The following is a 15,255-nucleotide window of genomic DNA, read 5'->3' as shown; positions in this document are numbered from 1 at the left end:
GGTTTACACATTCAGAAGATAGGAATGTACAGGATCGACCGCGGAAGAGGAGTGGGCCGGCGGGGAGGGGCGGGCATGGAGGGGCGGGGCAAGGCTGCTAGCTGTCCCAGAGTTCATCTTGTGCTCAGAGTTCAGGCCTGTACATAGAGGTCGAGCTAAAGGTCAGAGGGCAGATAGTCTCTGTGAGGTCCCGAAGACTCTCAGCCACAGGCACACTCAGAAGTAGTGCTCCGTACAGACAGACATGGGACTGCTGGACACAGACGGTGGTCTGCTTCCAACAGCTTTGTGTCCAGGTGGAGTACTGTCTGACACAGCAGACGGTGGTCTGCTTCCAACAGCTCTGTGTCCAGGTGGAGTACTGTCTGACACAGCAGACGGGGGTCTGGTTCCAACAGCTCTGTGTCCAGGTGGAGTACTGTCTGACACAGCAGACGGGGGTCTGGTTCCAACAGCTCTGTGTCCAGGTGGAGTACTGTCTGACACAGCAGACGGGGGTCTGGTTCCAACAGCTCTGTGTCCAGGTGGAGTACTGTCTGACACAGCAGACGGGGGTCTGGTTCCAACAGCTCTGTGTCCAGGTGGAGTACTGTCTGACACAGCCCAAGCATGATCGATCCATCCAGGAGTGTGTTTTATTTTCTCGTTCAATTTCCAGGGTGCAAAACATTTATAAATAAATACCATAGAGCAACCTGGATATTATCCTTTCATTTTGAAGTTACGTAACTCAAAAAAGTTAAAATAATTCCATCCTATTTACGTACACACACGTATCCTAACAATGTTAGCCTAATTGGAAAATGTATTAACGTATTGTTTTCCCATGCATGAAATCGGTGATGTACTCCTTGCAATGGACAGTGTGAGGCTCTCCTGCGTGGTGGAGGGATGAGCGAGCGGCTACCCTGCACTACACAGTCTGAGTTTAGGTGGAGAACAGGTGTGGTATCTAGTGCAGACTGAGGTCACTCTCTCCCTTACAAAGACACTCATGCATACACACACACTCCCATTCATACACATACCCAACACCATCTACCAGGGATACAGTGTGAGCTCATGGAATATAGCCCATGAAATCAGTGGTCAGTGACTCCCTGTGAGAGCCCTGAGATCAGGGACTGTGACCCTCTAGTTTCCAATGGTCCGCAAGACAATCAAAAATTGGCACTCAGTCTTCAATTCAAAAACCTTTTCATGGGAAAATGATTAACACCCACCAACCTGCCAAACAGTCAAAACTCACAGAAACACTCATATAGAAACAGACACAACCAAACTCACACAGTACATCAGAAAGTTCAACAACAAGACACTGGAGCAATAAGTCTTAACTTACGCTGAGAGGGGGTAGGCTAAATAATAGCATCCCATTTAAAAAACTAGATAAACACATCATGGACGGACAGATGAACACATGCGCTAACTCAGGGATTGTGCTCACTTGAACAAATGGCTTTTCACACTAAGCATGGCTTCTACTTCTGATACATCTAAGTAAATTCACAGATCATAGGTCAAGCATGCAAAAGTAAGGCTCATTGACGTGAAACAAATGGTAACATTGACAAACACTGACCCCCCCCCCACCAAAAAAAAACAAGCAAATGTTTGTCTGCAGACTATTCCAACATAAATAAACCCAGTGACACAGTCTAACGTCCTCCAATAGATTGGGACAACTTCAGAATTGTTCTAACTGCTCTTCCGCTTCAGACTCTCTGACTCTGGCCAAACAATTACAAATCAATTAATTTACTAAATCCATTTTTAACTAACTTAAGGGAATTAGCCAATAACATGAGTTTTTATATTTAAAAAGCTGTGACTTGAACTCTGAACACATTGTGGCCCATCAGATACGCAGTAGTTATTGAATCAGCCTCCACTGCAGCCCTGGCAAAGCCATTCTCTATGTCAGATCTCTAAACATCTAGCAACTTTAAGGTGTCCAAGAAATGACAGCTATGTCCTGGAGTACCATAGCCAACTGGCTTTGATGAATGTTTTCCTCTTCTATCCCTCCCTTCTTTTCTCTCTCTCACATATGCACACGCGCGCGCGCGCGCACGCACGCACGCACGCACGCACACACACACACACACACACACACACACACACACACACACACACACACACACACACACACACACACACACACACACACACACACACACACACACACACACACACACACACACTGGTTGCAAGTTGGTTACATGGAGCCAAAGTCATGCAGGCATATACTGGGTCCAGAGTCCCCAAATCTGTCTCATATAAAATGTTCACTGCAGGAGATGCCTGATGGAAAGGGAAAGGGAACCAAGGCGATTGCTGGACAGACAAGGAAGGAACCCATTATCTCAGTGCTGTTACTTTCTGCCTCTCTTCCTGGATCTCTCCCTTTTGAAAAGGAGCTTTTTTCTTTTTTTCCCTATTTTCTATTTTTAGTATTTAGTTTAGGAGCCTCTACTCCCCTCACAGGACAAACACACGCTTATGCACACACGCTTACGCACACACGCTTATGCACACACGCTACTTCACACACGCTACTGCACACACTCTTATGAACACACGCTTACGCACACGCTAACAGACGTCTGACAGACTGCTCCACATGTACAGAATGCTGTAGAGGACTAGAGGAGGAGGCGGCTTGTGGTTCAGCAGCAGCGTCCCACCGCTGAGAGGCCCTGCAGGCCAGCTGTCCATCCCCTGTATGAGGCAGCAGGGGGGGTTGGTTACTGGTCTGTCCTTGTGCTGTCTGTCTGTCACACAACACCATGGAGCAGGGTCCAGCTCTGTGTGTGGACACATGGCGCCCTCTAGCGGCTGCTGTTTTTTATGGCCTCCTTGGCTGCTACAATCAGAGGGCTCAGGCTGGACAGGGGCTTGGCTAACTTCAGGAATGAATGCTGCAAGGAACACAAGAGAAGAATAGTGATGAGGGGAATGCTCTGCAACCCTGCATGTACAGACTGTGATTTAAGGTTAGAACTGTACACGTAACTGCCAGAATAAAGAAAACATATGAGTAAATGAAGGATACTAAGTATATTAAAGCAGGTGCTTCCACACAAGTGTGGTTCCTGAGTTAATTAACCAATTAACATCCCAGCATGCTTAGGGTCATGTATAAAAATGCTGTTTCCCGTTTCTTTTACAATGCACTCATATATACATATTCTAATGGTATCAGGTATTTCTTTATATTTTGTGTTAAAATATAGAAAATGATATGTGCCTAATTTGCGTACATAAACGGGGTATATTTGCATATATGAATATATTTTTAATTATTACTTTTTTCAATTCCACAAAAAATGTATACCCCTCAAAATAAAGTTATCTTTCTTATGATGTAATTGTCTTACTGATGTGTTAAATCCCAGACAAAGCTTTAGCAAACTTATGGATGCAACGGAAAGACAATGTTTTCCATTGAGCCCATTTCAGCCATTACCGGGGTGTGTTTGACAGGTCATTACAAACATCATGTGGTAACGTTAACGGGAAAAAACGATGGCCACAAACAAGAGTATGAAAGAGTCGCAGGAGTAAAATGAAAGCAATCAATCCAGCCAGATTTAGGTTAGGGTTATGCTAGAGTGGTGAGATTTAGGTTAGGGTTATGTTAGAGTGGCCAGATTTAGGTTAGGGTTATGTTAGAGTGGTCAGGTTTAGGTTAGGGTTATGTTAGAGTGGTCAGGTTTAGGTTAGGGTTATGTTAGAGTGGTCAGGTTTAGGTTAGGGTTATGTTAGAGTGGTTAGGTTAGGGTTATGTTAGAGTGGTCAGGTTTAGGTTAGGGTTATGTTAGAGTGGTCAGGTTTAGGTTAGGGTTATGTTAGAGTAGTCAGGTTTAGGTTAGGGTTATGTTAGAGTGGTCAGGTTTAGGTTATGCTAGAGTGGTCAGGTTTAGGTTAGGGTTATGTTAGAGTGGTCAGGTTTAGGTTAGGGTTATGTTAGAGTAGTCAGGTTTAGGTTAGGGTTATGTTAGAGTGGTCAGGTTTAGGTTATGCTAGAGTGGTCAGGTTTAGGTTAGGGTTATGTTAGAGTGGTCAGGTTTAGGTTAGGGTTATGTTAGAGTGGTCAGGTTTAGGTTAGGGTTATGTTAGAGTGGTCAGGTTTAGGTTAGGGTTATGTTAGAGTGGTCAGGTTTAGGTTAGGGTTATGTTAGAGTGGTCAGGTTTAGGTTAGGGTTATGTTAGAGTAGTCAGGTTTAGGTTAGGGTTATGTTAGAGTGGTCAGGTTTAGGTTATGCTAGAGTGGTCAGGTTTAGGTTAGGGTTATGTTAGAGTGGTCAGGTTTAGGTTATGCTAGAGTGGTCAGGTTTAGGTTAGGGTTATGTTAGAGTGGTCAGGGTTGGGTTATGTTAGAGTGGTCAGGTTTGGGTTATGTTAGAGTGGTCAGGGTTGGGTAATGTTAGAGTGGTCAGGTTTAGGCTAGGGTTATGCTAGAGTGGTCAGGGTTGGGTTATGTTAGAGTGGTCAGGTTTGGGTTATGTTAGAGTGGTCAGGTTTGGGTTATGTTAGAGTGGTCAGGTTTGGGTTATGTTAGAGTGGTCAGGTTTGGGTTATGTTAGAGTGGTCAGGTTTGGGTTATGTTAGAGTGGTCAGGGTTGGGTTATGTTAGAGTGGTCAGGTTTGGGTTATGTTAGAGTGGTCAGGTTTGGGTTATGTTAGAGTGGTTAGGTTTGGGTTATGTTAGAGTGGTCAGGGTTGAGTTATGTTAGAGTGGTCAGGTTTGGGTTATGTTAGAATGGTCAGGGTTGGGTTATGTTAGAGTGGTCAGGTTTAGGTTAGGGTTATGTTAGAGTGGTCAGGTTTGGGTTATGTTAGAGTGGTCAGGTTTGGGTTATGTTAGAGTGGTCAGGGTTGGGTTATGTTAGAGTGGTCAGGTTTGGGTTATGTTAGAGTGGTCAGGTTTGGGTTATGTTAGAGTGGTCAGGTTTGGGTTATGTTAGAGTGGTCAGGGTTGGGTTATGTTAGAGTGGTCAGGGTTGGGTTATGTTAGAGTGGTCAGGGTTGGGTAATGTTAGAGCGGTCAGGTTTAGGTTAGGGTTATGTTAGAGTGGTCAGGTTTGGGTTATGTTAGAGTGGTCAGGTTTGGGTTATGTTAGAGTGGTCAGGGTTGGGTTATGTTAGAGTAGTCAGGTTTGGGTTATGTTAGAGTGGTCAGGTTTGGGTTATGTTAGAGTGGTCAGGTTTGGGTTATGTTAGAGTGGTCAGGTTTGGGTTATGTTAGAGTGGTCAGGTTTGGGTTATGTTAGAGTGGTCAGGTTTGGGTTATGTTAGAGTGGTCAGGGTTGGGTTATGTTAGAGTGGTCAGGTTTAGGTTAGGGTTATGTTAGAGTGGTCAGGTTTGGGTTATGTTAGAGTGGTCAGGGTTGGGTTATGTTAGAGTGGTCAGGTTTGGGTTATGTTAGAGTGGTCAGGTTTGGGTTATGTTAGAGTGGTCAGGTTTGGGTTATGTTAGAGTGGTCAGGTTTGGGTTATGTTAGCCTCTGCCGAATCCCCAACAACTGGATGTTCTGGTTTTCAGTGGAAATGGAAAGAGAGCTTGTGACACAACTTCCTCTTTTGGACGTTTACAAGGAGAACCTACATCTTAACTCCTCCTCCACAGTTACTGGATTGGTTGAACAGTGCAGAAGAGAACCTCCTCCAACGTATTTTTTTATTCTCATCAAGACCAGTATATAGGGAATCTAGTTTCAGGTGTTTCTTTTACACATTCTACATTAGGTTAGGCTTATGTTAGAGTAGTCAGGTTTAGGTTAGGGTTATGTTAGTGGTCAGCTTTGGGTTATGTTAGAGTGGTCAGGTTTACATAGGTTATGTTTTGGTGGTCAGGGTGGGGTTGTTGTGTACCTGGAGGAGCTCCTTGGCTGAGCCTCTGCGGTCCACGTCCATCTCCAGGCAGCGGTTGAGGAAGTCTCTGAACACGGAGGTCAGACGCTCAGGGTTCTGCAGCTCTGGAGTCCCGTTGGTGGCGATAAGGTACAGGGCCTGAGGAGATGGAAAGAGGGGTGGAGAGGGCCAATCAGTTACTGATCAAATAATATATCCCTGGATGTGTGTGTAGTGTAGATGGTGTGTTTCAGTCTTACCCTGAGAGGGTTCTCATTCAGGTAGGGAGGTTCTCCCTCCACCATCTCTATAGCCATGATACCCAGGGACCAGATGTCCACCTTGGGCCCGTAGGCCTTACGGGTCACGACCTCGGGTGCCATCCAATAGGGCGTGCCCACCATGGTGCTTCGCTTGTTCTGCTCTGGGGTGATCTGGGCACAGAACCCAAAGTCGGCTGCAGGGAGAGAGAAACACGTCAGACATTGGTTTCAACTCCACTCATTTCCACATGACTCTCTCCACCAACATACCATTGACTGCATCATTCCACCCTGGTCCCTGCCTGTCCCCTACTGGTGAGGTGACTTACTGAGCTTGACCGAGCCGTCCATGCCCAGCAGGATGTTGTCACTCTTGATGTCTCTGTGGATCACCTGGTTGGAGTGCAGGAAGTCCAGAGCCTGCAGACACTGTAGAGAGTGGAGACACAGACACATTTCTCCCAATTAAGATCTTTAAAATAACCACAACAGCCTTGATCTCTGAACCAAGTTTTTAGTACTATATCTCTTGACACATTGATGAAAATAATCATGGCCTCTAATCCTTCAAGCTGCATAATGGACCCTATTCCAACTAAACTACTGAAAGAGCTGCTTCCTGTGCTTGGCCCTCCTATGTTGAACATAATAAACGGCTCTCTATCCACTGGATGTGTACCAAAACTATCGGCCTATATTGAATCTCCCATTCCTCTCAAAGATTTTAGAAAAAGCTGTTGCACGGCCACTCACTGCCTTCCTGAAGACAAACAATGTATATAAAATCCTTCAGTCTGGTTTTAGACCCCATCATAGCACTGAGACTGCACTTGTGAAGGTGGCAAATGACCTTTTAATGGCGTCAGACTGAGGCTCTGCATCTGTCCTTGTGCTCCTAGACCTTAGTGCTGCTTTTGATACCATCGATCACCACATTCTTTTGGAGAGATTGGAAACCCAAATTGGTCTACACGGACAGGTTTTGGCCTGGTTTAGATCTTATCTGTCGGAAAGATATCAGTTTGTCTCTGTGGATGGTTTGTCCTCCGACAAATCAACTGTACATTCCGGTGTTCCTCAAGGCTCCATTTTAGGACCACTATTGTTTTCACCATATATTTTACCTCTTGGTGGTGTCATTCGGAAACATAATGTTAACTTTCACTGCTATGCGGACGACTCACAGCTGTACATTTTGATGAAACATGGTGAAGCCCCAAAATTGCCCTCAATGGAAGCCTGTGTTTCAGACATAAGGAAGTGGATGGCTGCAAACTTTCTACTTTTAAACTCGGACAAAACAGAGATGCTTGTTCTAGGTCCCAAGAAACAAAGAGATCTTCTGTTGAATCTGACAATTAATCTTGATGGTTGTACAGTTGTCTCAAATAAAACTGTGAAGGACCTCTCCCTTACTCTGGACCCTGATCTCTCTTTTGACAAACATATCAAGATTGTTTCAAGGACAGCTTTTTCCATCTGCGTAACATTGCAAAAATCTGACATTTTCTGTCCAAAATTGATGCAGGAAAATGTATCCATGCTTTTGTTACTTCTAGGTTAGACTACTGCAATGCTCTACTTTCCGGCTACCAGGATAAAGCACTAAATAAACTTCAGTTAGTGCTAAATACGTCTGCTAGAATCCTGACTAGGACGATTTTTTAAAATCATATTACTCCAGTGCTTGCCTTTCTACACTGGCTTCCTGTTAAGGCAAGGGCTGATTTCAAGGTTTTACTGCTAACCTACAAAGCATTACATGGACTTGCTCATACCTATCTTTCCGATTTGGTCCTGCCGTACATACCTACACGTATGCTATGGTCACAAGACGCAGGCCTCCTTACTGTCCCTAGAATTTCTAAGCAAACAGCTGGAGACAAGGCTTTCTCCTATAGAGCTCCATTATTATGGAATGGTCTGCCTATCCATGTGAGAGATGCAGACTTGTTCTCAACCTTTAAGTCTTTACTCAAGACTCATCTCTTCAGTTGGTCCTATGATTGAGTGTAGTCTGGCCCAGGACTGTGAAGGTGAACGGAAAGGCACTGGAGCAACGAACAACCCTTCCTGTCTGTGCCTGGTCGCTTCCCCTCTCCCCACTGGGATTCTCTGCCTCTAACCCTATTACAGGGGCTGAGTCACTGGCTTACTGGTGCTCTTCCATGCTGTCCGTAGGAGGTGTGCGTCACTTGAGTGGGTTGAGTCACTGACGTGATCTTCCTCTTTGGGTTGTGCCGTGGCAGAGATCTTTGTGGGCTATACTCGGCCTTGTCTCAGAATGGTAAGTTGGTGGTTGAATATATCCCTCTAGTGGTGTGGGGGCTGTGCTATGGCAAAGTGGGTGGGGTTATATCCTGCCTGTTTGGCCCTGTCCGGGGGTATCGTCGGACGGGGACACAGTGTCTCCTAACCCCTCCTGTCTCAGCCTTCAGTATTTATGCTGCAGTAGTTTATGTGTCGGGGGGCTAGGGTCAGTCTGTTATATCTGGAGTATTTCTCCTGTCTTATCCGGTGTCCTGTGTGAATTTAAGTATGTTCTCTCTAATTTGCTCTCTCTGTCTCTTTCTCTCTCTCTCTCTCTATGAGGAGCTGAGCCTTAGGACCATGCCTCAGGACTACCTGGCCTGATGACTCCTTGCTGTCCCCAGTCCACCTGGCCGTGCTGCTGCTCCTGTTTCAACTGTTCTGCCTGCGGCTATGGAACTCTGACCTGTTCACCGCACGTTTTACCTGTCCCAGACCTGCTGTTTTCAACTCTCTAGAGACAGCAGGAGCGGTAGAGATACTCTGAATGATTGGCTATGAAAAGCCAATTGACATATATTCCTGAGGTGCTGACCTGTTGCACCCTAGAAAAACACTAGTATTATTATTATTTGACCCTGCTGGTCATCTATGAACATTTGAACATCTTGGCCATGTTCTGTTATAATCTCCACCCGGCACAGCCAGAAGAGGACTGGCCACCCCTCATAGCCTGGTTCCTCTCTAGGTTTCTTCCTAGGTTCTGGCCTTTCTAGGGAGTTTTTCCTAGCCACCGTGCTTCTGCATTGCTTGCTGTTTGGGGTTTTAGGCTGGGTTTCTGTACAGTACTTTGAGATATCAGCTGATGTAAGAAGGGCTTTATAAATACATTTGATTGATTGATTGATTGATATTTAATATGAACAGTGGAGAAGACAGAGGTTACAGTGGAGAAGACAGAGGTTACAGTGGAGAAGACAGAGGTTACAGTGGAGAAGACAGAGGTTACAGTGGAGACGGGAGAGTTTACAGTGGAGAGTTGGCAGAACTTACAGTGGCGAAGACAGAGGTTACAGTGGAGACGGGAGAGTTTACAGTGGAGAAGGCAGAACTTACAGTGGCGAAGAAAGAGGTTACAGTGGAGACGGGAGAGTTTACAGTGGAGAAGGCAGAACTTACAGTGGCGAAGACAGAGGTTACAGTGGAGACGGGAGAGTTTACAGTGGAGAAGGCAGAACTTACAGTGGCGAAGACAGAGGTTACAGTGGAGACGGGAGAGTTTACAGTGGAGAAGGCAGAACTTACAGTGGTGAAGACAGAGATTACAGTGGAGACGGGAGAGTTTACAGTGGAGAAGGCAGAACTTACAGTGGCAAAGACAGAGGTTACAGTGGAGACGGGAGAGTTTACAGAGGAGCAGACAGAGGTTACAGTGGAGAAGACAGAGATTACAGTGGAGAAGGCAGAGGTTCCAAATCAAATCAAATTTTATTTGTCACATGCGCTGAATACAACAACACCTTACAGTGAAATGCTTACTTACAAGCCCTTAACCAACGATGCAGGTTTAAGAAAATACCTACAAATTAATAAAACTAACAAATAATTAAAGAGCAGTAGTAAAATAACAATAGCGAGGCTTTATACCGGGGGTACCGGTACAGACTCAATGTGCGGGGGCACCGGTTAGCAGCAGCGTAAATGGGGGCAATGCAAATAGTCTGTAAAAGCCATTTGATTAGATGTTGAGGAGTCTTATAGCTTGGGGGTAGAAGCTGTTTAGAAACCTCTTGGACCTAGACTTGGTGCTCTGGTACCGCTTGCCGTGCGGTAGCAGAGAGAACAGTCTATGACTAGGGTGGCTGGATTTTTAGGGCCATCCTAAAACATTCCCAAAATTTTTAGGGCCTTCCTCTGACATAGGTATAGAGGTCCTGGATGGCAGGAAGCTTGGCCCCGGTGATGTACTGGGCCGTACACACTACCCTCTGTAGTGCCGTGCGGTCAGAGGCCGAGCAGTTGCCATACCAGGCAGTGATGCAACCAGTCAGGATGCTCTTGATGGTGCAGCTGTAGAACCGTTTGAGGATCTAAGGACCCATGCCAAATCTTTTCAGTCTCCTGAGGGAGAATAGGCATTGTCATGCACTGTGTTTGGACCATGATAGTTTGTTGGTAATGTGGAAGCTCTCAACTCCCTCCATTATAGCCCCGTCGATTTGAATGGGGGTGTGCTCGGCCTTCCTTTTCCTGTAGTCCACGATCAGCTCCTTTGTCTTGATCACGTTGAGGTAACTGGTGAGGTGTTGACAAAAGAGGACTGTCACTGAGGGGTAGTAACTGGTAAGGGGAGGGCAGTAGAGGACTGCCACTGAGGGGTAGTAACTGGTAAGGGGTTGACTGTAGAGGACTGCCACTGAGGGGTGGTAAGTGGTAAGGGGTTGACAGTAGAGGACTGCCACTGAGGGGTAGTAACTGGTAAGGGGTTGACAGTAGAGGTCTGTCACTGAGGGGTGGAAAGTGGTAAGGGGTTGACAGTAGAGGACTGCCACTGAGGGGTAGTAACTGGTAAAGGGTTGACAGCAGAGGACTGCCACTGAGGGGTGGTAACTGGTAAAGGGTTGACAGCAGAGGACTGCCACTGAGGGGTGGTAACTGGTAAGGGGTTGACAGCAGAGGTCTGTCACTGAGGGGTGGTAACTAGGGTTGAATTGCAGAAACACGGTTACTGAGACTTACCGAGATTCACAGCCCAAAACCACACCCTTTTCCCGGGATAAATAATGTCGAGAAACCGGTCAATTATAATAAGTTATTTATATGAACAGCATGGCGTGAAATGGAACTGTTAAATTACATGCAATGTCTAAATCTTGCTTCTCTATGGCCTCTGCATGATGAATCAATGCTCAGGGTGGGACAGCTCATCTCAGTATGGAGCACTTCACAATGCATGGAGACCTCTCTCACCATGGTGACTTTATTTCTTGTGACAGGTAGACCTAGCATCTCACCATGGTGACTTTATTTCTTGTGACAGGTAGACCTAGCATCTCACCATGGTGACTTTTTTTCTTGTGACAGGCAGACCTACATTGGCTGCAGCATAGCCGATGCTACTGTAAGGTCCAAATGCGTGTCTAATTTACGCATATCCTTCTGGCTTTCGGGGTTCACCATATTTAATTGCAGCTGCACACTTTTAAAACAGCCTATCACTCAAATATGGATGCTTTAAATCAGAGCATGTGTGAGCAGTCTCTCTCTTCTCAATTCCATTCAAATTGCATCCAAAATAGATCATCCTGTTTAAAGATTGATGTACTGTATTTGTCCTAGCCTACCTCTTTCAGCTAATTAATGATGGGTTATGCATAATGAGCTTCTAACTTCTAGCCTCTGTCTCTTGCGCAATATGCACGCCCTCCGTCTTCTCTCTTTATAAAACTCTCCTTAGCTCTTGGAGTCCAATGCAGGAAGAGCCAGCGTAGAATAGCTTGCTGAATGTTAAATACAACAGCCAATAGAACTCACTGGTAGTTTAAAAGAAGAGCGAACCCGTGATGCCGGTAGGCTATAGCAGTTACTCCAGAAAATGATGTCATGGCTTTAGAAGCTTCTGATAGGCTAATTGACATCATTTGAGTCAACTGGAGGTGTACCTGTGGATGTATTTCAAGGCCTACCTTCAAACTCTTTGCTTGACATCATGGGAAAATCTAAAGAAATCAGCCAAGACCTCAGAAAAGGTTTGTAGACCTCCACAAGTCTGATACATCCTTGAGAGCAATTTCCAAATGCCTAAATGTACCATGTTCATCGGTACAAACAATAGTGTGCATGTATAAACACCATGGGACCATGCAGCCATCATACCGCTCAGGAAGGAGACGTGTTCTGTCTCCGAGAGATGAACGTACTTTGGTGCGAAAAGTGCAAATCAATCCCAGAACAACAGCGAAGGACCTTGTGAAGATGCTGGAGGAAAAGGTACAAAAGTAAACAGTAAAACGAGTCCTATATCTACATAACCTGAAAGGCCGCTCAGTAAGGAAGAAGCCACTGCTCCAAAACCGCCAGAAAAAGCAAGACTACGGTTTGCAGCTGCACGCACATGGGGAAAAAGATCTTACTTTTTGGAGAAATGTCCACTGGTCTGATGAAACAAAAGTAGAACTGTTTGGCCATAATGACCATCGTTAGGATTGGAGGAAAAAGGGGGAGGCTTGCAAGCCAAAGAACACCATCCGAACCGTGAAGCACGGGGGTGGCAGCATCATGTTGTGGGGGTGCTTTGCTGCAAGAGGGACTGGTGCACTTCACAAAATAGATAGCATCATGAGGCTGGAAAATTATGTGGATATATTGAAGCAACATCTCAAGACATCAGTCAGGAAGTTAAAGCTTGGTTGCAAATGGGTGTTCCAAATGGACAATGACCCCAAGCATACTTCCAAAGTTGTGTCAAAATGGCCTGACTCAGTTACACCACCTCTATCAGGAGGAATGCGCCAAAATTCACCCAATTTATTGTGGGAAGCTTGTGGAAGGCGACCCGAAATGTTTGACCCGAGTTAAACAATTTAAAGGCAATGCTATCAAGTACTACCAAGTACTAATTGGGTGTATGTAAACTTTCTGAAATAAATAAAAGCTGAAATAAATCATTCTCTCCACTATTATTCTGACATTTCACATTCTTAAAATAAAGTGGTGATCCTAACTGACCTAAAACAGGGAATTTTTATTCGGATTAAATGTCAGCAATTGTGAAAAACTGAGTTTAAATGTATTTGTCTAAGGTGTATGTAAACTTCTGACTTAAACTGTATATGCGTCAGTCTACTAATTCTACAAATAGGCCCTATTATATTTCAAAATTAAAATCAAATTCGCTAGCCTATACTTGTAACTTTGTAGGCCGCATGTGCTACACCAGAATCACATGTTCTCTTCTGCTTTATCATGATGTGCGTACTTCCAGTTCATATAATACAGTATAATACAATACAGTACAGTAATAGTCCAGACTCAAAAAGATAAGCCTACTGGATCTAGTTTCATTCATTTACCCAGGAGCATATAAACTCAGCAAAAAAAGAAACGTCCTCTCATTGTCAACTGTGTTCATTTTCAGCAAACTTAACATGGGATTCAACAACGGAGACATAAACTGGACATGTTCCACAGACATGTGACTAACAGAAATGGAATAATGTGTCCCTGAACAAAGGGGGGGTCAAAATCAAAAGTAACAGTCAGTATCTGGTGTGGCCACTAGCTGCATTAAGTACTGCAGTGCATCTCCTCCTCATGGACTGCGCCAGATTTGCCAGTTCTTGCTGTGAGATGTTACCCCACTCTTCCACCAAGGCACCTGCAAGTTCCCGGACCTTTCTGGGGGGAATGGCTCTAGCCCTCACCCTCCGATCCAACAGGTCCCAGACGTGCTCAATGGGATTGAGATCCAGGTTCTTCACTGGCCATGGCAGAACACTGACATTCCTGTCTTGCAGGAAATCACGCACAGAACGAGCAGTATGGCTGGTGACATTGTCATGCTGGAGGGTCATGTCAGGATGAGCCTGCAGGAAGGGTACTACATGAGGGAGGAGGATGTCTTCCCTGTAACGCACAGCATTGAGATTGCCTGCAATGACAACAAGCTCAGTCCGATGATGCTGACACACCTCCCCAGACCATGACGGACCCTCCACCTCCAAATCGATCCCGCTCCAGAGTACAGGCCTCTGTGTAACGCTCAGTCCTTCGACGATAAACGCAAATCCGTCCCTGCTGAGAAAAAAACGTGACTCGTCAGTGAAGAGCACTTTTAACCAGTCTTGCCTGGTCCAGCGACGGCGGGTTTGTGCCCATAGTCGACGTTGTTGTCGGGGATGTCTGGTGAGGACCTGCCTTGCAACAGGCCTACAAGCCCTCAGTCCAGCCTCTCTCAGCCTATTGCGGACGGTCTGAGCACTGATGGATTGTGCGATCCTGGTGTAACTCGGGCAGTTGTTGTTACCATCCTGTACCTGTCCCGCAGGTGTGATGTTTGGATGTACTGATTCTGTGCAGGTGTTGTTACACGTGGTCTGCCACTGCGAGGTCGATCTGCTGTCCGTCCTGTCTCCCTGTAGCGCTGTCTTAGGCGTCTCACAGTACGGACATTTCAATTTATTGCCCTGGCCACATTGCAGTCCTCATGCCACCTTGCAGCATGCCTAAGGCACGTTCACGCAGATGAGCAGGGACCCTGGGCATCTTTCTTTTGGAATTTTTCAGAATCAGTAGAAAGGCCTCTTTGGTGTCCTAAGTTGACCTTAATTGCCTACCGCCTGTAAGCTGTTAGTGTCTTAACGACCGTTCCACAGGTGCATGTTCATTCATTGTTTATGGTTCATTGAACAAGCATGGGAAACAGTGTTTAAACCCTTTACAATGAAGATCTGTGAAGTTATTTGGATTTTCACTAATTATCTTTGAAAGACAGGGTCCTGAAAAAAGGACGCTTCTTTTTTGCTGAGTATAGCTAGCTACATCTATGGGCTTTTATGTTTTTCTGTCGTAAATAATGTGCAGTAGCCTATATATCATACAGGCTATGTACTGGATAACGCCACAATTATTTTGGCTTTTTTGGGCTTGGGCTCATAAAATGTCTAATGTTGGGCTCATAAAATGTCTAATGTAGGGCTCATAAAATGTCTAATGTAGGGCTCATAAAATGTCTAATGTAGGGCTCATAAAATGTCCAATGTAGGGCTCATAAAATGTTTAATATAGGGCTCATTAAATGTCTAATGTAGGGCTCATTAAATGTCTAATGTAGGGCTCATAAAATGTCTAATGTAGGGCTCATAAAATGTCTAATGTAGGGCTCATA

General features: G+C 45.3%; 1 protein-coding gene across 4 annotated transcripts in view; it reads right to left on the bottom strand.

Moving 5' to 3' along the window:
• Nucleotides 1–2,744: 2,744 nt before the first annotated feature.
• LOC129863334 (serine/threonine-protein kinase PAK 3-like) overlaps nt 2,745–15,255 on the bottom strand; it is a 66,198-nt gene continuing 53,687 nt past the window's right edge. For all 4 annotated transcript variants that reach the window (XM_055935237.1, XM_055935235.1, XM_055935239.1 and 1 more), the window contains 4 exons: nt 6,449–6,548; nt 6,117–6,313; nt 5,878–6,015; nt 2,745–2,921 (listed from right to left, as the gene is read on the bottom strand). In XM_055935237.1, the coding sequence (XP_055791212.1) occupies nt 2,832–2,921; nt 5,878–6,015; nt 6,117–6,313; nt 6,449–6,548 (525 nt within the window). In that variant the 3' untranslated portion in view covers nt 2,745–2,831. The remainder of the gene's footprint in view (nt 2,922–5,877; nt 6,016–6,116; nt 6,314–6,448; nt 6,549–15,255) is intronic.

The sequence above is a fragment of the Salvelinus fontinalis genome, chromosome 10 (genome assembly GCF_029448725.1).
Source record: "Salvelinus fontinalis isolate EN_2023a chromosome 10, ASM2944872v1, whole genome shotgun sequence".
NCBI lineage: Eukaryota > Metazoa > Chordata > Actinopteri > Salmoniformes > Salmonidae > Salvelinus > Salvelinus fontinalis.
This window is presented reverse-complemented; position numbering and strand designations above follow the sequence as displayed.